Genomic DNA, 25,356 nt, shown 5'->3' with positions numbered 1-25,356 from the left:
GATACATATTCCTACAAAAAATATTCCTAAAGTAAATACCGGATTTCTCTTATGCTTACCAAAAATAGAATATTTTCGGCGGTCACACATATTAACTTAATGGAGCCATTGCATGTTGCCTACGTCATATGAAATAGACGGCGTGTTAGTCAATTTTTAAATACGACAATTACTTTGTTCCTTTAATCAATTTATGTGAAAGAAAGAAAGAAAGAAAAAAAAAACATTCGTGTTAACTTTAATATTCATTATTCCTGTAAAAATGTGTCTGTAAATAAACATATATAAAAAATATGTACATTTTTTTTCCAAAAAATATGTTTATGTGAAAAACGCATGAAAGTAAATAAACGGTAAATGTTACCTTTCGCTGCAACAGAACACTGACCACTCTAATTTGTTTTTTAGAAGTGTTCGAGGTCGCTGACAACACATTTTATAATCAAACCCGTTGCAAGTTTACCGTTTGCATGGGATGCACCCCATGGACCCTGGGACTATTTTGTGCCATTTCACCGCCTTCAGTAGTGTTTTCTTATAGTTAAGTGACTTATCACATCACAGAGGAATCTTTAGCAGACATTTGAAATAACAAAGTTTTTAAAATATGTAGTTCATTTTGTGTGTGCGTGTATTATTGTATTACGTAGTTTTTAGGTATGGGCAAAGTGAATGCCGATGCTCAAAATGTATAAACATTTAGGACCCCACCCTTTACTTAAAAAAAAAAAATCACCAAAAATCAGGAAATTAACCAATTTTAATGAAATCTTCAGTATTTATCAAATGATGATCGCGGAATATAATGAACTAATTATTTTTATTTAAATCCGAGTGGAAATATATTATTTTGTTTAAACAAAAATACCTTTACTAAAGTTATAGTTTTCAGCAAGACTTTATTTTTGCTTTTTTTTATATAAATAAAGCATGGTAATTTGTTACAATAAAAATCAAATAAAATAATTTTGATAGGAACATTACGAAAAAAGCTCATAAATCCGTATTAATGAATTCTATATAACTCAAAGAAAAATTAATTTCTCGAACTATCGATGTTACCATTGAATTAAGCATTGCTTATTTAATATTTTCACACAAAAAAATTATAATTGCAAAAAATATTTCCCCTTTTTTTTTGGAATTACGAGTTTCGCATAATTTTTATATGCAAGATTTTGATAATTTCCTTGATTGCAAGAATGTGAAACTTTCGACGTAACATTTTTTATATAATATTGAACAATAATTAAGAAAAAAAAAATTAATTTAAAAATTAATAGAAAAATAATTAAATTAAAAAATGCAAAAATTAATACAAACGTTCAAAAAAGGAATGTACGGAAGCGCGACTGGGGGAAAAAAAAACTTCTCTTTTAATTACATGATGTCATTTTCACAGTCTTTTGACTGCCTGAAAGTTTGGGCCTTCGTAATTTTCGTGTTTACAAAATTTTAGTTTGTTGCGTTTTGCGAACGCCAGAATCCACTCGGTTTTGGGCTAATTAATTTATATTTTGTACAAACAAGGTGTTTTTTTAATTTTTTTTTTTTATTTAATTCAATATCTTAGGACTTTACTAATTATCTTTGAAATACACCCAGAAAACTAATATTTATCTTTTAAAGGATTTTTTACAATTAATTTATTTAACTTCAAAATTTAGCTGAATTTGGTAGCTCGCCGTGAAAACATTTTCATAACTTTTTTTTTCATGTGTACAAATACTTTTTTCCCTTTGGAAATTAAGTTTAGTCCTTTATCTTTCAAATAAAATCAAAAAGTAGTCGGAAACCTACAAAAAAATTATGATAAATCGGCTTTCAAAACTATGTCCCCCATTTTTGTCCATCCATTTTTGCCCGTACCTAGTAGTTTTTTATGCCTTTTAATTGATCTAAAAAATTAAGTTTTCACAAGCGGTTTACAAAAATATTCGTATGTTTCTCGTTCTTTTTTTTTTGGGGGGGTATTCAATTATAGAACATGTGTAGTTTAACAGGTGCTCCTGCAGTTTAATTAACCGTTTGTCCATAAGTAAGGCGGTGACATTTATCGAGTAGAATACCGTTTAACGTTTCACAAAAATTCTGTTTACATTGGGGCGGTGGGGGCGGTTGAGAGGCGGGGGTGGTGGTGGCGGTCGCCCCCTTCAGCTGCCCCCCTCCTCAATGTAAACAGAATTTTTGTGAAATGTTAAACGGTATTCTACTCGGTAAATGTCAGTGTCTTATTTACAGAAGAACGGTTAATTAAACTGCAGAAGCACGTTAAACTAGACAAGTTCTATAATTGAATACTCCCCTCCTCCCCCCAAAAAAGAACGGAAAACATAAAAATATGTTTTTGTAAACTTGTGAAAACTTTTTTAGATCAATTAAAAAGCATACTCTATGGCTGACTGGGATAGCTTCTGTACATTCATAACTGATCTACCTCTGCATTACATGTTTAAAAGGATGTCCTCTATAGTATCAGACCTGAGCGAATGGTTAATAGGCATAGATCAATTCATACCATCCAAAAAATTCCAACAAAAACCTAACAGCGAGCCATGGTTCTCCCCAGAAGGTGCTGCTGCCATTGTGCACAGAAATAACTTTTTCCATAGCTACCAACGTAATAGATGTACTGAGACTAAAGCTGCTTTCAGGACTGCCATCAACCACTGTAAAAGAGTAATAAAAAATGCAGGAGAGCTATATGCTCAATCTGTCAGATCCAAAGTAGCTGAGCAGCGGCTTGGTTCCCACCAGTTTTGGCAAATAGCAAACAGGATCCTGAACAGAAGCGTGCATTCTATCCCAATCATCATCAATCGACCTGAGGTCATCTCATCAGCATCAGACAAGGCCAAACTATTTGCCAAGAACTTTGCAGCTAACTTTACCCTCTGCGACGAAGGTCATCAACTCCTCATATTTCCTCCTACAACAGACAACACACTATCCAACATACAAATATCTGTGCATGTGGTCGCTAAACTAATCAAGAACCTTGATTCCAGTAAAGCAACTGGCCCAGATGGCATTCCAATTATAGTGGTGAAAAAGCTTCGACCAGAACTTGCCCCCATACTTACAAAATTGTTTAAGCATTGCCTTAAGGAGAAGTGCTTTCCAACACCCTGGAAAACCTCGTCAGTATGTTCTGTATTTAAGAACTCAGGTGATAATCATCTCCCTCTCAGTACAGACCAATAAGTCTCTTGTGTGCAATGAGTAAGTTACTGGAATCCATATTATATAAAGAAGTAGTCAACCACCTCAGCAGAAATACTCTCCTTAGTGACATACAATATAGTTTCCGTTCTGCTAGATCTACAGCTGATGTGCTAACAGTTATATCTCATAGGATTAGTGAATCTCTCGACAAAGGCTTCCTTTCTAGGGCAATTGCTCTAGACATATCAAAGGTCTTCGATAAGGTATGGCATAAGGGCCTACTTCACAAGATTTTCAGCTATGGTATAACTGGAAATGTTTTCTCAATAATTAAATCATTTCTCTCTGATAGGTTCATAAGAGTAGTGGTTGATGGGCAGAAATCAGAGGTCCACAGTATTAATGCTGGAGTCCCTCAGATGTCCATCCTGGGCCCAACTCTCTTCCCAAACACACATACTTAAATCATTCATTGACATCTATGCTGATGACACGACCATCTATGGCAACACATCAAAGGCCGTAAATGACAAAGCTCTCTCTGATTCTCTCTCCTCTGATCTTGAGCACGTGATTCAGCGGAGGAAGAGATGGCTGGTTACTTTTAATGCATCTAAAACCAAGCTCCTATCTTTACATCATCAACGCTCTGTTCCTCATCTACCATTAATTCAAATGGATGGCTCTCGTCTTGGGGAAGCTCCATGTTTTGACAAGCTCCTGGGTTTGACCTTTACTCCTGATCTGAAATGGAACACATATCAAGTCTGTTGCCCGGGCCGCTGGAAAAACGGTGTGTTCTTTCTAACGCTCCAGAAGATATCTCACTACTGATGCAATTCTCTATCTAAAAGCCAAGTACGTCCAAAGATGGAGTACTGCTGCCACATCTGGGCTGGAGCTTCTAAAAACAGCCTATCCTACCTTGACAAAGTACAAAATAGACTTTGTAGCTTAGTGGGGGATGCTCTCTTCTCTTCAACCTCTCTTCCACAGAAGAGACGCTGCGAGCCTGTCTTTGTTTTATCATTATTTTCCTGGCAAATGCTCGTCTGAGCTCCAATCTCTGGTCCTCCCTCGCCAATCCTTAATGATAAACATCAGTCTAGCTAAAACCACTGTCATTAATTTCCCCCACTCTTTATCTGTGCCTAAATCAAAACGTAGATTCCATGAACATAGCTTCTTTCTGAGAAGTGCATGCCTGTGGAATTCTCTTCTGTTTGTCTGTTTCCCACCTGACTACAACTTGGATGTCTTCAAGTCCAACATAAACAAATTCCTGATTAATCTCCCCCTTAAGTAAGACGCTATCAAATCTCCAATACCAACTACTACTAAGATATTATCCCATTGATTATTATACACAAAATAACCCTTATCCCTAAGTGGCTTCCGGGTCTTGATAAGTGGTGATCCCCATGTAAAAACAAAAAGCATTAAAAACTATGTAACAAAAACAAACCAGTTTATTTGTTATTTCAAATGTCTGCTAAAAGATTCCTCTGTGATGTGATAAGTCACTTCACTACTGCATCATGTAAGAAAATACTACCGAAGGTAGTAAAATGGCGCAAAATAGTCCCAGAGTCCAGGGGTTTCATATCATGCAAACGGTAAATTTGCAATGGGTTTGATTATCAGATTCATTGTCAGCGACCTCAAATACCCCCCCACCAAAAAAAAAAAATTTGAGTGGGCGGTGTTCTGTTGTAGCGTAAGGTAACATTTACCAAAAACAAAAAAAAAAAAAAAACAAAAAAAAAAAACAATATCTAGAAAATGCAAAAAAAATCTTTATGATGTATGTAACCACTATGGAACGAAAACGTCATAGTGCTTATTTAGATTTGCACTTATGACGATAAACAAAAATGGGGAAAACCTTATGTTCATATTTGTCATGGAATGAAGATAGTATATTCCAAAAATCACAAACTGATCAAGTAGCTTTTTTATTTTTCGAAAAAACAAATTTGCTGTTTTTACCAATTAGAGAAGGCTGAAGCCATTTTAATATTCTTCAAATTTTGTTAACTTTTTTATAATAACCCTTCTAAAATGAGGTTTTTATTATTCGAAAAGTTTATGTTCTGAAAAATAAATAGGTATCATTGTGATGTCATGTTACATTAGTGTTCGTTTAGCATGTGAATACCATTAATCTGAAATATAGGAATGGTCAGAGGTTAGCCAATCAGATTGAGTGGAATTAGTCTGGGGAGACTTTATTATTTTTGGATCGGAAAAGGGAAAGATTATGTTACATTTAGGAGTTTGCGATCCAGTTACGAAAGGTGAACCCTCATATCTGTTAAAAGTACAGAATTCCTCCTGGTGATGACTGGAAGCGATAGGTGCACTTGATATTTAGATGGAAAAATAGGACTACTTCCTCTAAAGATTGTTGCAATAGTGATGTTGCTCCTAGGATGAAATGTAGGATTTTATGATAATGACTAAATGTGTCTAAAATGGCATTCTAAAGTAGCTAATAGTCTAGACATAATAAATTTGTATTTGGTATCTGTTGTTGCAAACCTACAGTACTTTGGTCCAGAGGGGAATTTCTGCAATCAAAATATTCTATATGAAGAGGAGATGGAGATGAAAATCGGTTGTCTGCCCTTGATTCTTTTATGGACGCTGCTTTTTAGATATGCAATAAAATTTGATTTATTTGAGGAAAAAAAAAGACCATACTTGATCAAATTATGAGATTTAGGGAATATTTCATCTTCGTTCTGTGAATGATACGTACATCATACAGACTTTTCTGTATTTTCTTTAATTTTAATTGCCACTATAAGTGGCAATCTAAATAAGCACCAATTTCATATTCCAAAAATCACGTTAATTGATCAAATAGTTATTTTTTTATTATTTATTTTCAAATAGTTATTTTTTTTATTATTATTTTTTTTTATTCAAGAAAATCAAATTTTATGAGATGCAAGATGGGAGAGAGCAGCCAGTCAACATATTTGTTTTGTTCTATTCGAGTAACGAGATGTATCTATTTCCCCAGAAGAGGTCCATAATGGCTGCCAAAAATACTTAATCAGTAAAAATCTTAAAATCTGTTAACAAAACAAAATAAACAAATAAAAATAAAAAAACAACTACTTGATCAATTTATGTGATTTTTGGAATATGATGTATTCGTTCTGTGACGAGTACGTACACCATAGAGATTTTTCTGCATTTTTTGTAATTATGCATTTATGTTACCATGCTAATTTTTAAATAATATTTTCAAATTAAATTCAATTTTAATGACATATCTGTTTATTAAATTGTTAAGTGAAAGTGCAAAATAGTTACATAACACTCCCCTCACCATGTTAAGAATGAGTTTCTAAATAATAACATTATTGACCAGTGTGATAATATAGATGCACGAGTCTTTTTTTTTAGTGTAATTCTAAATATGCATCTTTATTATTATATTTAAAAACAATATTGAAACACGTAATTAGGTGGGATCCGCCAAGTTGACTAATATTGTCTATTTCTTATGATGTGTCACGACTTAGACAACAAGCAATGGCTCGAGTGAGTTAATATGCATGTTCTCTATATTTTAATTACTTTTTCATGATTCATTTTTTATCAATTTATTTATCGGAGTTTTTTTTTTTTTTTTTAAAAGAATACTAATAAAAATAATCAAAGGTTAAAAAATATTCTTAGTTTTATTTCTAGAAATCCGTTTTATATATATTTTTATAAGAATATAATTATCGTTGCTCTCAAATATATTATTCATATTATTTCTTTTCAAAAATTTATTTAGTGCAACTACACTATAATAGCAAAATTCGAAATTTTTAATATTGAATTTCAAATCAAACCAATGGTCTCTACTTAATTGTCATGTTACGTTAATGAATATATCCAAAAATTACGAAAAATGATAAAGTAATGAAAAAATTATTAAAGAAAGCTTTTTTTTTTTTTTAGTGAAAATAAAATGTTTGGCTAAAAAGACACTGAAGGGTTCCAAGGGGAGGTAAATAGTGTGTAACTTAACAATTTTGAAATAAATTGTGCAATCATAAATATGATTTACTTGCCTTGTTTATATGTTCCTAAAGAAATATGGAGAGGGTTTTTTTTTATAATAAAGATAAAAAACTCGTGTTTTTACGGTAATATTAGAGTACTTTTGACATATCAATAAAGTAGATATCATTGCTTTTAATTGAAATTGACAAAAAAGTCAGTAGATACTATTGCTTTTTTTTTTATCGATCTTTTCCGTTTTCTGAATTTCGTTATTATAGTGTAGTTGCACCATTTATTTATTATTTTAATAAAATATAACTACCTAAAACCCCAACGTATAAAATTGTTTGAAAAAATTAGAAAATTATTCTTTGTATCTCAAGGAAATTGGAAAACACGTGGATTCATGAAAAAAAAGAACTAAAATAAACAAATAAATAAAATAACAAAATATGGGAGACAATAAGTATAATAATGTTTGAAATTTTTAAAAATGTTTTTATTCTTTTTTTTCAGTTAATCATTTCTTTCTATCTTATATAGAGTGGGAAGCAATGGGTTTATTTATTTTTTTAATTTCTTTTTTTATACAAATAAAGGAAAATGATAAGAATTTAAAATTTGAAAAAAAAAAAAAAAAAAAAATCAGGGAGAACGCTGAACCAAACTTGCTTGAAGCAAAAATTAAAAAAATTATTGTCTTCAGATTGCTGGACACAACTCCCCTCAGCTCGGAGCCTTGTTTGTACAATATATTTTGACCTTAAATATCTGTATTATTTGGATTCTATGGATTACTGTTATCTTGAGAACAGTCGTACAAGAATCCAAATAATATGAATAATCAATCCTCATCTCAAAAGTTCAGAAACATATATATATATATATATATATATATATATATGCTCTAATTAAAATAAAGATAAAAAGCATTACTCTATATTAATAACATTGTGTAACCACTTATTGTGTGTGTGTGTTCCACATCTATGTAACTTACAGATTATGTTTTTTATTATTTTATATTAATCGATTATTTATTGTAATCAGAAATGCAATAGCATGAAATAAAACATTTTAAAAGGTATTAATAAAAATATTTTCATTACAAAATTTAGCCCATCAAAATGCATTTTTGTTTCTATGTAAATAAATCAACCATTTTAATCTTTTCTAGCTAGTTGAAAAAAAAAATGATTTGTGACCATTCGAAGTTTGAAAGGAATTTGGAAACATGTAAAATTTTGCATAGAAATTTATTTATGGCTTTACAATCTTCATATAGCAAAAGATTCTTAATAATTTAAGAAATCGATATTTGATTTTGACTAGTGATTTCTTTTTTTTCTCTCCTTGCAGCATACTATTTACACTAAGAAAATGTATTGTGTTCAAGTTTCTTTCAGGAAATACTTATTCTGGTTGGGAAATTTATTAAGATTGAGCCATTTTTTCATTTATGACCTAAGCAGCATCATTCTTGGCCACCATTTTGAATTTTAAGCAAGACTCATTGTAAATAAATAAAAATCATCAGAGTTGAAATATTTTTGTACAAATGACAATGATGTTAATGAAAAAAAAACTTGCAATTATATGTCAACTTTCTGGAAAAAGCAAGGAAAATGAATATAAATTTTTCTAGTTTTAAAGAGGGGCTCAGTTTACTACATAAATTTAACATACAATTCTTACCCAGTCTTTGACCACATAGCATAGGACAGAAGAGTTAACCATTTTCTTTGAATTTCCAAAATGTCTGATATTTAGAAAATGCTCTTTCTATCCTATACATGTGGTCAAGATACTGAGGTGATCAGTAATGCTTTCTGATTAGGAAATAGGTGATAATTTTACATTATATTAAAAAAACATTTTAGGTTGTAGAGTTCGGGTCTACTTTATAAATATAACATAAAGTGATCATCTACTTCCTGACCACCTAGCATAACACAGAATGAGTAATCATTTTATAGTATTTATAAAATGGACACCAATTTGCAAATCCAAAAGAAATGTTGTTACTGCCCCATGGTATATGGTTATGACGTGGGCGATCATTTTATGTTATACTTATAAATGTAAAACCCCTCTTTAAAATTATTTTTAAAATGTATTTTTTGTTGTTCTTAATTTTTTTCCAGAGTGTTGATGTGTAATCGCATGAATAGAAAAAAAAAAAAAAGAATCTCATTTGTATTTTTTCGTTGACAGAATGGGGGCAAAGGGTAAAATTTTACAAAAAAAAATTGTACTATTATTTTTTTTTCAACTGGAATTGTGCTGCCCGGCAATCTGAACACTAGGAAGAAAATAAAATAAAAATAAAGAAAAGTTTTGAATCAGTGACAACCACTGTAGACAATATAATATTATGTCAATAAGAATCGATGGTATTGTTTTACTCATAAAAGCAGCAGGTGGTTGAAAAGAATAAAAAAAAAACAAAAAAAAAAAAAAAACTAATCATACATAGATAATAACAATTATCTACATGTTAATAACATTTGACAACAAGGAATAATAGTTTATATCATGATAAATACAGTGGAAATTTGGTTATTATAATCACTTCGATGGACTGTCTGATAACAATAAATGACGGATAACGTTCACCAAACAATAGGCAAGTTCAAATTATTTAACATAATCTCTATGTTAATAAAATTTTGAAATAACTTTTTGGTTATCTATGTATGTGTGTATGTTTCTCGCATCTACGTGGCTTACAGATAATTTTCTATTGACTATTGATTGAAATTAAAATGGTAATACTGTAAAGTAATAAAATAAACTTGTTAAAAATCCCATTAAAAAAAATTACTGAATAACATCCACCAGAATGTGTTTTAGTTTATTCGTAATAATTCAGCCATTTTAATATTCTTTTAATAACTGAAAAAAAAAAAAAAAAGAAAATAATAATTTATGACCCTTTGACATTTGAAAGGAATTTGGAAGCATTAAAACTCTAGAATAGAAGGCCATTTCCGACATTTTTTTTTTTAATACACAGAAGTATGAAAAAGTGGTAAAAAACAAACAAATGTATAACAAATAAATGTTAACAAATGCAAGATAAGTTACTCTTTTACATATCTGGAAAAGTCTTTGGTGGTTTTACTTACTTTAAAACGTTTATTTGGTTTAAAAACATATATATATAGTGTTGACACAAGAACAAGAAAAATAGCTACGAATTGACACCTACATATTTAAAGTTTTAATAATGACTTAAAAATATTAAAAAAAAATAATCATTCAAGATACTGTTAGAAACCCACTGAATAAATGTCACGGTAACATATACCGCTTGACACGATATAATTTTCGAACCGAATAAACGTTTTAAAGTGAGTAAAACCACTAAAAACTTTTCCAGATAGGTAGAAGAGTAACTTCCCTTGCCTGCGATAACATTTGTTTTTGGACCACTTTTTCGTACCTATGTAAATTATAAAATAAAAACCAGAATCCTATTTAAAAATAACTAATAATTTAATTACTAAATTAAATCCAGCAGAATGCACTTCGATTTATTTGCAAACAATTCAACCATTTTAATATCTTGTTAGCAGCCAAAAAAGAATAATGTTAATTCATTATTTTGTGACCCTTTGAAAATGAAAAGATTTTAAAATAAAAATGTAAGCTATTTACATCCAATAACATTAAAACAGCATTAACTTAATACATGGTTTTAACAAGAATTTTGGCAAAGACTTGAAGCGGGGGTATAAAATCTCACTGGAAACAGCTGTTTACCTCTGATTTTAACTTATTCGATTGCTGTGGAATGTGGGAATTAAATTTAACTATTTAATATATATATCTCATGGTGTTATAGACGTTCAAAACAACATGGTATTGTAGGTTTCAAATCAACAATTAATCACGCTTTATTGATTAGACCATTGTTGTCTTGCCAAACATAACCGACGAGACGCGATCATAGTTCTGACAACAAATAAACACTACGCTTTTATTTTGAATTTCAATTTTTAATCATTGAGTACTCTGCTGGCTTTCCCCCATCCAACTAATCTTATCAAGATAATATAGGTATATATATATATATATATATATATATATATATATATATATATATATATATAATTCCAAAATTCAAGATAGCATTTAAATCAGGTACCAAAAGTAAAATAAAAGTTTAAACGAATGATATTTTTTACATACGTTCCGACAAAAAAAAAAAAAAAAAAAAAAATGGATCGGCAGAAAGCATAGAACATAATAGGACGTTGTCTTAAAATGCTTCCAAAACGATAGAGAAAAAAGGTTCTCTTTCATCAGATAAAAAAAGAAATCACATGATGAGAGGGAACCTGTCCAAGATCTGCTGTCTTGGTTCAAATTCGTTTTTGCAAGGTTTGTTTCCTTGTTATATAAAATCTTGTCAAATTTTTCATGTTAAACCTAAATAGCTATGCCTCTGATAAATGGATATTTGATTCTGATTAGCGATTTTTCCTTTTTATCATTGTAGCATGTTGTTTGTACTAAAAAAGTGTAATTTGCTCGAGTGTTTTTCCAAAATAATTATTCTGGTATGGAAGGTTATTACAATGGAAACACTTGGAAACGACTTAAAAGGTTCAAAATGTAAGATGGGATGATTTCTATTTTAATTTAAAGATGAGTTATCTCCCTTATATTTTTTTTAGAATTTATTATACATCTCGTAAACATTATTACTTTATTTTTAATTTAAAATTTAAAACCAAGATGATATTAATAAATTTCGAACTATGCTGTGTAGACGCAACTAGTATAAATATGTGTGTCTGATAAGTATAAAAATACAATTCTTTTATGATCGATTTTTATGAGAATCCATTTCCAAAGTAAAATGAAGCCCAATATTTAATATTTAAACTGTTATTTTTACAAATTTAAATAGAGCTATAAATAAAATGACAGATCAGAGTTATATCATACTGTGATTTAATCGAGTTTCAAAGCGAACGAAATCATATGCATGTTGATTGGAAAATAATCAGAGCATACTTGAATTCAAGTTGCCACATGAATATCCTGTCATATATATATATATATATATATATATATATATATGCATCTTATCAGATTTTTTATGCCAGACTTAAATAGAAATACAACTGATTATTCGATATTTGATTCTAACTAGCAATTTCTTCCCTTGTAGCACATTCTTAAACTAAAAATATGTAATTCATTCCATTTTCTTTCCAAAAATAATTATTCCAACAAGGAAACTTATTACAATGGAATTTCTTTTCAAAAATAATTACGTGTGTGTGTTTCATTTACATAGATAAAAAATCTATTTACAGCGAACTGTCTTTTTTTATTTGTATGTTAGTGCTTATCAAGACCCAAAAGCCACTCGAGGATAATGGTTAATGAGATTATCGGTGGGCAACAAACACCTTGGGAGGAATGGAAATGCTTTGGGACTTTATGTAACAATAATTGGCTGATAACATTATGCAAAATATTATGCATATTTGTATTATTTTATTGAATTTATCAAATAACTTTGATAATAATAATAATGGACATTATTTTCTATTATTCATCTAATGTTAATGTTTGTATTTTTTTTGCAGAAATAGTAATTGCTAAGCATATTGCTCACATACATAAAATAAACAGATATTTAAATTCAATTTTAATAGAATTTTTGGGACTGACTGATTTTGATAACAATATATATGTGATTATAATAAGTGCATTCCACTGTAATTATGAAAAAAAAAAAACTTTGTGATATTAACAACAGCAGTTTTAATAAGAGAGACCATAACAGTTCTATACTGGTCACTCCTTTTTTTTTTTTTTTACAATAGTAGAAATAGTTAGAAATGTGGATCTTGTTTTCTTTTTTCTTTTTTTTTTTAAGAAAAAAATTAAATTTAAGAAAACAAAAACAGCAAAAAAAAAAGCATAAAAATGACAATTTTTTTTTAAAGAAAAATGTATAATTAAAGAAAAAGAAACGTGGCAGACATATATGACACGATTCCATCTCCGTTACCTCTAAAATGTTTTTGCTATTCAATTTAAAAAAAAAAAAAGAAAAGAAAACTTTTGACAGAATTACTAGTTCAATTTTTATCAGAGATTGGGGCGGGGGTAGCTTTTTAAGTTTAAATTAAAAATTTATATATATATATTTTTAACTGATATTCAGATGAAATAATCACAGTTGCAAATGTCTTTTTAGGAATTTCAAGCAGACAGTATTATATTAAACTTACATAAACCAAAACCAGCTCTAAAAATTGAACAATTGTAAGCTTTTCTAGTTTCTTTTTTCATCTACTAATTTCAATTGAAAGATTCATTTAAAGATTGAAAAACAAAAGCAAAAATAAATAATCAAGCATTTTATAAGGTCTGATTGGAAAATACCAAAAATAATTATTCCGGCAAGGAAGATTATTACAATGAAGATAATTTAAAAAATGACATTTATGCAAGTCATTTTATATTAAACTTACAAGTTATAATGAAAAATTGATACATAATAAAAATGCTAAATTTTCTTAGAGGTGTGTAGGAGTTGAGTAGGAGTATGTGCCTACAAAAAACGAAAAGAAAAAAAAACAACAAAATTAAAGTATTTGGATGTTTTCAATGCAATCATGCAGTATCGTTAACAGCCGAGAAATCTAAAACAAACAAATTATACAACTTTTGGATATAATAAGAATCCATTATGGTCGACTCGTGTGTTGTTATTTTTTCAGAAATTATTTCACTACTTACCCAAAGTCTGATTAGTAACTTTCCTGGACTTAGGATTAGTGGTAGGTCAAACTTTTTATTTTTTTTTTAGTTTTACTATCTTTTAAGCCTGAAATTAGCGACCATTTCAAAAAACATCGATTGCCATCTTTGATTAACTCATGTTTGGCTAAAACAAAGTAACCATAACATATTCAGAGATAATTAATTTTACGATCAGTTTCTGCTCTTTAAAGTGATCAGTAGAAATCTAAATTTTAATGCATTTGGTAAAAGTTATTCGTTGTATATTTTGTTTGTTTCCAATTTCTCGTCTGTTAACTATTTTGCATGATTGTCGATTTTAAATATGAGGAAGAACATAAAAAATGGATCATAGGGAAACTTTTTTTTTATAAAATATTTTTTTCTATTCTTAAAAATGAAACAATTACAGTCACCCTATCACCACAAAACATATGAGAATATTAATGATAGTAATTCAATAATACCAATGTTAATTGTGGTAAAAGTTCAGAAGAGTTAACTTTCAATAACTCGTAAATCGAGGAAAAATACAACACAAAATTTATAACAAACACATTAGAATAAATTTCTCTATCTAATCCACTTAGTTTTAACAACGTTTATAATACTTTTTATTTTTTCGTACTCGATGTTCCAGTTAATGGCAACTATGTCTACAATTGTTAGCTGCCATTAAATGCCTATTGTTAAAAAAAAAAAGACTTCATAAAAGAAAAATAAATTAGTGTTATAAACGTTAGAACTAGGTGGTTCGATAGAGAATTTTATTCTAATGCGTTTAGTATAAATTATGTGTTTTTATTTATTTTTGTTTCTTTACGAGTCATCAAGTATTAGCTGTTCTTTCCTTTTACCTTAATTGGTTGTATTTTAATCTATATTGGCTACGAGGTGGATAGAGAAAGAGAAAATATGTAAATTACAGGAAAGGTAATAGAAATAAGTGTTTTTTTTTTTTTCGTTTTAAATTTCTTTTTTATAAAATGTTTTATGTATTTTTTCTCATCGTTTATTTGTCTCAATCGAAAATCTATATTGCTATGAGGTTTTATTTTTACAGCGAATCACAAATTGTCAGAAAAGATGGGTTTTCCAACGAAAAACAAACAAAAAAGAGCATTCAGGTTGTATAGTTAACAGGCGAGAAATCGGAAATAAATAAATTGGTGATCCTGCATATTTTACCAATCCAAGCAACTTCCAGTTTGGAAAGTCGTGGAAAGTAAACAGTGTTAATCTGAAAACCCTGCTATACGATCATCTACTAGATCCGTGTTTATTATGTTTGGATTGGACAAATGCACATTTTCTTTTCATTACGTTTATTTTTAAAAATATTATATATGTGAAAAATTCATATTTTTCATTTATTTTTCATTTACTTTAATTTATTAAATTCACATATTACTTACAGTATTAATTATTTCTGTAAAGATTTACTGTTGCTAAATCTATTTTACAAAATCACTAAATAAACATATTTCAATGAAAATTATCAGTTTCTGTATGTTGATACATTTCCTTGGAGGTCTTCAAATAAAATAATACCGTTTACTTCCGACGAGTTTAAAAATCGGAAGTCGCTTGAATTGGTTCCTTAAATTTTCTATTGGCTTGCATTGTTTTTGAAAGATTTTGCAAATATGTTGTTTTTTTTAAATTTTTTAATTTTTTTTTTTTTTTAATTTCAAAATTTGTTTTCGAACCGCAAAAACTTTGAAAACAAATATCACCGAACACATACGACTATAAACTTCGGAATTAATTAACTTAAATTTTTTTTTAAACAGTTCCACTAAATTAAAAATAATATATATATATATATATATATATATATATACAGATCGTCCAAAAGTTAAATCTTATACATTTGGGGACAGTAATTAAGTATATATATATATATATATATATATATATATATATATATATATATATATATATATATATATATATATATATATATTTTTTTTAAAAATATAATTATCCACTGACACGCGGAGTCCCGATTTTGAATCTCACTAGATTCAGCCACTCTGAAAAGTCGTAGACGACGAAACACGTGTCGGTGGATAATTATATTTTAAAAATAATATGTATGCCACTCCCCATGTGGGGGTACCAAGTTGGTTAAAGGGAAAATTGTTCCCAACTCGTATTTAGGTAAAAATGCACTTTTGTAAATATTTGAATTAATTCAAAACGTATCGCAAAAACAAATTATATTATAATTTTCGATTTTCCGATTTTTAACTATAAGATATAGAAGGTAAATGTTACTATTGACAGCGATCATTTTGGATTGTTAGTTGATAAACAGGCAGGCTATTAACGAAATCTTATATTGAAATTAAAAACATGTTTCAGAACTTTAAAACTATGCAAATCGGTAAAAAAATTTTTTCTTGCATTTAGTAAAAGTTTCTTTGTGTTTATTTTCGATTTCTCCATTGTTAACTATACTGCGTGAATGCCAAAAAGTATTTTTATGGTGGGATTTTTTAAGTACTCATAAACTTGGTTTAATATACAGTCACGTGTCCAGTTTATTTCCGGGAAACGCATCTTATTTTTATGAAAGCAAAATTTTATTTGAATAATTTTGCTTCTACAAACACATTTTGAGAATAAAACATCTTAATGAGATACTTTTTTTTAATAAAACAATTAAATATAATATATTTATAATATCATTTTTTATTAAAACAAAATTATACTAAAATCATTAAAAAAACTATCAAGTTTTAGTATTTAACAAACAAATATTAAACAACCAAAAGGTTAAAAAGAAATCTTTACAGAAATCAGATAAAAAACAATCAAAATTTAAAAAAATTAATATTTTAAATTCGGATATGCGCTACCACTAAATAATTTATTTTTATTCAATAAAAATTTATTTTATTATAAATAAAAAATAATAAAATTGTTTTAATAAAACAAAAATATCTTTGTCAAAATATAGAATTTATAAGCAAAAATTAAAAAAAAACATGCTTCAAAGAAAGCTATTTAAAAAAATATATAACGCTTTTATTATATATATATATATATATATATATATATATATATATATATATATATATATATATATATATATATATAAGCTATTTTAAATTTGAATATGTGATATTAAATAATTCATAAAATTGTAAAAAAAAAATCAAAATATCAGCAAATTGCATTTAAAATTTTCACATAAACCTATTTGTATTATTAAAATAGAAATTTAACTAAAGTTATTAAAACCTTGATATTTAAAACAGATGTATTATAGCTATTAAATTGGTTATCTTGATCTTGAACTGTTCAGCTTTAAGATGGCTGTTATTGAAATAACACTATTTAAACCAAATCACTTCTAGTTTTATAACAATTTGGTACAATTAATAATTTAATGGCCAAACAATAATATCACATTATTATTTCAATAGAAGTCATCTTAAAGTTATAAAATTCAAGATAATCATTAAATTTGTAAAATAATATTTTGAGAAGAAATTTTTTAAATTTTGATTTCTTGCTATAATAAAAAAAATATTTATTTAAAAATTAAGTTTTTCTTTTTTTTTAATTTTCTTTATAAAATTTTTTGTTATTAATTTTCATATTTCAATTCGGTTTTTTATTTATAAAGAAAATCAATGTCTGCTCCCCGAAGAAAAAAAATGGTAATGTGTTCAGTACCAACCAAGTTGAAGAGTTCAGTTTAAGAATATTATTTTATTATAATTAAATATTATTAACGACACAAATACATTCATATGACTTTAATACATTAACTTGTTCAAGTTTTAATACAAAGAAATAAAAATATACTTTTTTTTTTATATTTATAAAAGGGCTTAACATATGGAAGAAACAAAGATGAAATTTAATTAAACAGGCATTTTTAACACGAGCCAACAAAATAAAAACAAGGGTGGATAAATAAATATACAACAAATAAATATTACCAAAGGAAAAATAAATTACTCTTTTATCTAGCTAAATAAATTTCTGTGTTTTAACTTATTTTAAAGCGTTTTTACTTGAAAACAAAAGTAGTGTCAAATCTGTTGAGTTAGAATGAATAGAAATGGCGGTCCCGGTCTCATTAGAACCATCTTGAGACTCAATTATCGCTTAAAAATCGAAAATTAAACAAAATAATTTTTTTGAGTGATTAACGAGGCTTGACATGACCATAATGAGATGACTTTTTTAGTTGTAACTCAACAGACTTGACATTACTTTTGTTTTTAAATAAAAACGCCTTAAAATAAGTTAAAACATGCACACAAGAAAAAACTTATTTAGGTAACCAAAAGAGTAACTTATGTTGCCTTTGGTAACGTTTATCTGTTGTATATTTATTTTTTCATTCTTTTTTGTTTTGTTTTGTTGGTTTTTGTTAAAAATGCCCAATTAAACAAATTATATCCTTTTAAGGTTTTTTCAAAATTTTTATTAGAAATCTTTTTTTAATTAAAAAATGACTGATTGTAAATTAAAAAAAAAAAAATTAATCAAATTTTCAAACTTAAAAACTATTAAACAATTTTTTCAAGATCTCAGATTTTAAAAAAGAAATAATTTAGAAAAATGTTTTAATTTTCAAATTTTGAAATAAACTGTAATTTAAATTAAATCTTCAAAACAAAACATCTTAACAAAATTCAAAGAAATTTCGACTAAATTAAATTGATAGGATAAATTAAACTTAAAAAATATGACTAAATTATTTTCCCATTTGGCTAAAGACAAGCCTCTATCACCGACATTGTTCATTATACACAGTTATATTTTAAATATTTTTATTTAAAAGAAAAAGGTTTTATATATATATATATATATATATATATATATATATATATATATATATATATATATATATATATATATATAGTAGTATAAAAATATACTTATGGCAAGCGAGTTACACAGGAACGCTCGTGTTTCATTCCATCGTGGGAATTCTTCAGGATACATGAGAAATTTGAAAGGTCACCATTTATAAGGATAATCATAAATCCTACCTTGCAAAATTTCAAATTTCTGAATTAGGCTGAAAAATTCATTCGGCAGAAGGAAACAAGTGTTTCTGTTTAATTCACTTGCCATAAGTATATTTTACACTACTACTTAAGCTCTATTCGTATATTGAGCACTGTTGAAGTCAATACTGAAACAAAAAATATATACATAATATATTATCGCATAATATAAGTATATATATATATATATATGAAACAGTAATATATATATATATATATATATATATATATATATATATATATATATATATATATATATATATATATATATTAAAGTAGGGACCTTTGAAAAATCTCACTGATTTCACTTGGTTATTGTGCAGATTTTAGTCTTAAATTCTATTTTTAGTCTTGAAATAAAATTGTTTATTTAATTTTTTAAATTCATTTTAAATTTAAGTAAAAGTTTTAATCGCTGGCAGTCATTTTATTATTATTATTATGTTATTGACTAGAAATGTCTCAACTTTCTTCATCTTCGTTTTTAATTGTATAAATTCTGTAAATTTAAAAGATGAAAGTTAAGATATAAATAGTTCATATTTAATAGCAGCAAGCGCCAATTAAAACATGTCTGCCAGCGATTAAAAGTTCTAATCGAGATCAAAAATCCAAAGACTAGTCACAATTTTATAGTGGGACTTGAAACACAATTTTACACCGGCAATTCATTTTTATTAAAAATCTGCTTGAAAAATCAAAACAACTAGCAACATTTTTCAATGGTCCTTCTTCCTCTTAACTATATATATATATATATATATATATATATATATATATATATATATATATATATATATATAAATTGCTCACAAGACTCCACCTCATTAGCCCTCTGTTATTGTTGGAAACATTGTTTTTTCTTCATTATTCTGATTATGTGTGGTTGATTACTGATACATTTCATACAATAGTTTGTAGACATGTAATAAAAATAACTATGTTGGTTGATTGGTATAGGTTGAAAGATTTGGTTGCTCTTTGTCAGTTTTATCCTTGTGTTTTTTTAAGCCTCTCCCACCAATTTTGTTCTTTTAGTAAATCATGGTTGTTGTAGTGTTGTCTGTGTCAGCAGTAAATAAAAGCAGGATAGATAAATAGATGGGAAGGGGGGTAATGACGTGTGTGTGTGTGAGAGAGAGAGAGAGAGAGAGAAGATGTGAATGGGGAATTGAATAGTGAGAAAAGAGGATAGAGAAAGAGAAGAGAGAGAAGGAGAGGAGAAGAGAGAACGAGGAAGAAAGAAGTAAGAAAGAAGGAGGAAGAGAGAGGCAGAATGGGCAAGAGGGGTGACAAAAGAGAGAAAGAATGGGGAAAAGAGAAAGAAAAAAAGATGAATAGAAAGAAAAGTAAAGAAAGAAAGTTCAAGAGAAACAAAAAGAAAGAACAACCCTAATTCATAAAATATTAAAAAATGAATAAAAGATGAAGGAAAGAAAAAAAAGAAGAAACTAAAGTTGAATGAAAGGAAAACTAATTAAGAAAGGTGGAGGATGAAATTAATAATTTCTTGGAAGAAGAAGATTGCATGAAAAATAAAAAAAGAGTTAATGACAGAAATCTTTGGAATGAAAAATAGTGTGAACAAAAAAAAAAAAAAATGGGGAAAATAAACTTTGCAAAAAAAATAAAAATAAAAATAAATAAAAATGAAAATAGAATGAAATAATCTCTCATCAAAAAAGATTTTTGGGGGGTATTTTTTTCTGTTTAAAAGATTTAAAAACCAAAACAAACCAAAAAAATATATTTGAAACAAAACAATTTATACATATTTTTGCATAATTGTATCTTATGGTGGAGGTGGTGGTGGGGAGTTTCGTCGTGGTGGTGGGGATAAGGGCGTGGTTAGACAGTAAAAAAAAAACGCCTTCGCCCTTCTTTCTTCATAAATATGGTTGACATATATATACACACACACACATAATGGTTCACATCAATAACCATCCTCGTAAATTGAAGACGACCGCCAAATACAATCGCAAAAAAAAAAAAAAAAAATCCGTCTGTCTGTCGTCCCTTCTGCAAATCGATGACTCAAAAAAAAAAAAAAAAAAAAAATCTTTCTTCCCTTTCACATGATGGTCTTCAAATTCCTTGTTTCTTTCTTTTTTTTTCTCCTTCGTTCTTCATTATTGTTGTGATCATTGTCATTATGATTATTACAATTATTTCCGTCGCCTCAACTCTGGTCTATGAATAAATGGTGACCACTTCACGACCACTGCCTCGTACCATCATCACTCTGTCCAGGCCTTCTGTAAGCACCTCCAAGAATTCCATATCTGTAAAATGGTCAAGGAACACGAAACAACAAATAATGTCAAAGAAATCTAGAACATAATTCAATTAAACCCTTTTTTCTAGGTAGTTATCTACCTTCAACATACTAACCAACCATAGAATGCACTCTTTACTCCCAAAAGAGTAATTCCACTCTACATGGAGGGTCTAGAAATCAGATTCAGCCTCTTCGTTGGTTAGTTTCCAAGTTGCACAATCTGATTAGCTTTCTACTTTAGCATAACTTTTAAAACTGGTCCAGTTCTTGTCAGATTTAATTTATTCTGATCGCAGGCAGACAAGACTAAAATTAACTCATTAATTGGGTGTTGCTGCAGAATATTATGGAGTTATCTTCTTTTAATCATATCAAAGTTATCTCTCTTGTATTATACTAACCGATGAGAGAATATACTCTACATATGGGGAATGGAATTTAGAATGCATATTCACCCTCTTTTTTTTTTTTGTTTTTTTTTTTTTACAAAGATGTCACCACTTATCAAGGCCCAGAGGCCACTCAAGGATAAGGGTTAATAGGTATACATTAGTCATTGTGATTTTAGCATAGTAAACAGTGGGAATTTTGAAACTTGGATTACTTAGGGGGACGATTCAATTAGAACTTGTTCACATTGGACTTTTTCTTTTTTTTTTTTTTTTTTTCATAGGTATCAACTCATTATCAAGATCAAAGAGGCAACTCAAGGATAAGGGTTAAAGAATGTACAGTAGAAATTGGACAATATAATAATCATTAGTAATGAAAATTTGTTAAATTTGATAACTTATATGGAACGGCTCATCAAGAACTTATTTACGTTAGACTTGAAGACAACCATATTGTAGTCAGCCGGAAAGCAGGAAAACGGAAGACAATTCCACAGGCGTGCAGTTCTAATAAAAAAGCTTTGTTCATGGAATCTACGTTTAGGTTTAGGCACAGATAAAGAGTGGGGGGAATTATTGATAGTGTTTACAGCTAGACGAGTGTTTCTTGTGAAAGTTTGGCGAGGGGGGACCATAGATTGAAGCTCAGTCGAACACTTTCCATGAAAATAACGATACATCAGAGACAAACTCGCAACATCTCTTCTGTGAGATAGAGGTTGCAAGGAAGAGAAAAGGACATCTCCTACGAGGCTACGAAGTCTATTTTGAACTCTATCAAGGCAGGCCAAGTCCTTTCTAGCAGCTCCTGCCCAGATGTGGCAACAGTATTCCATCCTTGGACGTACCTGGCTCTTATATAGATAGAGAATTGCATCAGCAGTGAGATATCTACTGGATCGATAGAAAGATCCCACCATTTTTCCAGCGGCCTTGGCAACAGATTTGATGTACGTGTTCCATTTAAGATCAGGAGTAATGGTCAATCCCAGAAGCTTGTCAAAACTTGAGGCCTCCTGAAGACGAGAGCCATTCATTTCAATTGATGCCAGATGTGGATCAGAATGTTGATGATGTAAAGAGAGGAGCTTAGTTTTAGATGCATTAAAAGTAACCAGCCACTCCTTTCCCCATTGTACTACATGCTCAAGATCAGAGGAGAGAGAATTGGAGAGAACTTGGTCGTTTACTGTCTTAGATGTGGTACCATAAATGGTAGTGTCGTCAGCATAAATGTCTACAAATGATGTAAGGATGTGATTTGGAAGATCATTAATGTAGATTAGGAAAAGAGTTGGGCCCAGGATGGACCCCTGAGGGACACCGGCATTAATACTGTGGGCTTCTGATTTTTGCCCCTCAACTACTACTCTTATGAACCTATCAGAAAGAAATGATTTAATAATTGAGAAGACATTTCCAGCTATACCATAGCTAGAGATCTTATGAAGTAAACCTTTATGCCATACCCTATCAAAGGCCTTTGATATGTCAAGAGCAATTGCCCTAGAAAGGTTGCCTCCGTCGAGAGATTTGCTAATCCTATGAGATATAACTGTAAGCACATCTGCTGTAGATCTAGCAGAACGGAAACCATATTGAGTGTCACTAAGAAGGTTATTTTTTTTGAGATGGTTGATTACTTCTGTATTTAACACAGATTCCAGCAACTTACTCATGACGCACAGGAGACTTATTGGCCTGTACTGAGAGGGGGATGAGCGATCACCTGAATTCTTAAATACAGGGCATACAGATGAAATTTTCCAAGGAGATGGGAAACTATTCTCCTTAAGACAACGTTTAAATAGTTTTGTAAGTATGGGCGCTAGTTCAGGTCGAAGTTTTTTGAGTACTATAATTGGAATACCGTCAGGGCCAGTTGCTTTACTGGAATCAAGGTTTTTGATTAGCTTGGCAACATCACGTACAGATATACGTATATCACATAGTGTGTTTTCAGATACAGGAGGAAATATTGGGGGTTGGCGGCCTTGATCGCAAAAGGTAGAATTAGCTGCAAAATTCTTGACAAAGAGTTTGGCTTTGTCTGATGCTGACGAGATTACCTCAGGTCCATTGATGATAGTTGGAATGGAGCGCACACTTCTGTTCAGAATTCTGTTTGCTATTTGCCAAAACTGGTGGGAACCAAGCCGCTGCTCAGCTACTTTGGACTTAACAGATTGAGCATACAACCATCTTGCGTTCTTTATTACTTTCTTACAATGGTTGCTGGCAGTCCTGAAAGCGGCTTTAGTTTCCATACATCTATTACGTTGGAAACAGTGGAAAAAGTGATTTCTGTGCGCAATGGCAGCAGCACATTCTGGAGAGAACCATGGCTGGCTGTTAGGTTTTTGCTGAAACTTTTTCGAGGGTATGAAATGATCAATACCTACAATTAACCATTCCGTCAGGTCTAATACTATAGAGGACACATCCTTTTTAAATATGGAATGCAGAGGTAGATCAGTTATAAATGTACGGAAGCTATCCCAGTCAGCCTTAGTGTATCGATATACTGTACGATGAAGAGGTACGTCTGGGGACTTATTACATTTCATTTTTATCTTAATTGATACAACAGAGTGGTCGGAAGATCCAAGAGGCGACAGAACAGAAACTGAACATAGTTCAGGGCAAGTTGTGAGAAAAAGGTCTAGTAGGCTAGCATACTGGCCGTCATTGTCGGGCACACGGGTGGGTTCCTGAACAATCTGAGTGAGGTTATAGGCAATGGAGAAATCATGACAGAACCTCCCCTCATCATCGGTCTTGTTTGAGTGGGTCAACCATTCGACGTTGTGAACATTGAAATCTCCACATACGTGAATGTTAGCTGAAGGATAAGCAGATAGGACTTGGTCAATTTTCTCAGATATGCTTTTAAATATAGTAACTCCGCTGTTGTGGGGGCGATAGAGAGTAAATAAAAATGCCGTAGTGTGAGCTAAAGCAACCCGGAAGCACATATAGGGTAAGTTAGGATCTTCCCTGGAGATGTCCCTACCACATGGAAAGCTATCTTTAATATAGGCACATATTCCATGCCCATGGCGATCTTGGGGGTCAGATTTAGAGGTTAAGTTAGAGTATCCTTTAATTGCGAACTCTTCTAGGGAAATAGCCTGTCCAATGCCTGTTTCACTTAAAAATAAAAGGTCTGGTTTAGTCTCCTGTAATTGGGTTTCAACCTCTGGAAGGTTAGAACGAAGACCCCTGATGTTGGAGAAGGAGACATGGTAGTAGGGGTCTACGTTGGAAGTCGGAGAACCGGGTTTAATCGTGTATTTTTTCTTGAAACTTGTCATGATGAAATTTTGAAATTTGTGGACTAGGTCGTCAGATTTACTTAGAGCAGGACAGAGAGGGGAAATTAAGAGAGAAAAAGAAACGAAGAATTTTTTTTTTTTTATTTGTAGCTAATGATAAGGTAAAGCCGTAACAATTACCCACTAGTATGGCATCGAGAGGCCCCACCAGAAGCTACTGCATGGTCCAGAATCCATTCACCAAATGGCAATACAGCAGCCCCAGTACTTTGCACCTGCTGATAGGACAGCCTCCTTAGTGGTTAATCCAAGGTTCGGGTCCCTGACTATCAGGCGGATAACGTCAGCCCAGACAAAACGTTTACCTCCAGCACCCTTACTAGTGACATGGCTACAATGATAGACATAGAAACAGAAAATTTCCGCCA

General features: G+C 30.0%; 1 protein-coding gene and 1 long non-coding RNA gene across 5 annotated transcripts in view; one reads left to right on the top strand and one right to left on the bottom strand.

Annotated features, from left to right (window-relative positions):
• LOC145294196 (uncharacterized) overlaps nt 1-25,356 on the top strand; it is a 113,620-nt gene that overhangs the window by 2,654 nt on the left and 85,610 nt on the right. The gene's annotated exons all lie outside the window — the stretch shown is intronic.
• Nucleotides 20,089-25,356, bottom strand: part of LOC145294181 (solute carrier family 12 member 4-like) — a 377,042-nt gene continuing 371,774 nt past the window's right edge. For all 4 annotated transcript variants that reach the window (XM_080141297.1, XM_080141303.1, XM_080141288.1 and 1 more), the window contains one exon: nt 20,089-21,265. In XM_080141297.1, the coding sequence (XP_079997423.1) occupies nt 21,174-21,265 (92 nt within the window). In that variant the 3' untranslated portion in view covers nt 20,089-21,173. The remainder of the gene's footprint in view (nt 21,266-25,356) is intronic.

This window comes from Euprymna scolopes, chromosome 2 (assembly GCF_053919585.1).
Source record: "Euprymna scolopes isolate OS-2025 chromosome 2, ASM5391958v1, whole genome shotgun sequence".
Lineage (NCBI taxonomy): Eukaryota > Metazoa > Mollusca > Cephalopoda > Sepiida > Sepiolidae > Euprymna > Euprymna scolopes.
This window is presented reverse-complemented; position numbering and strand designations above follow the sequence as displayed.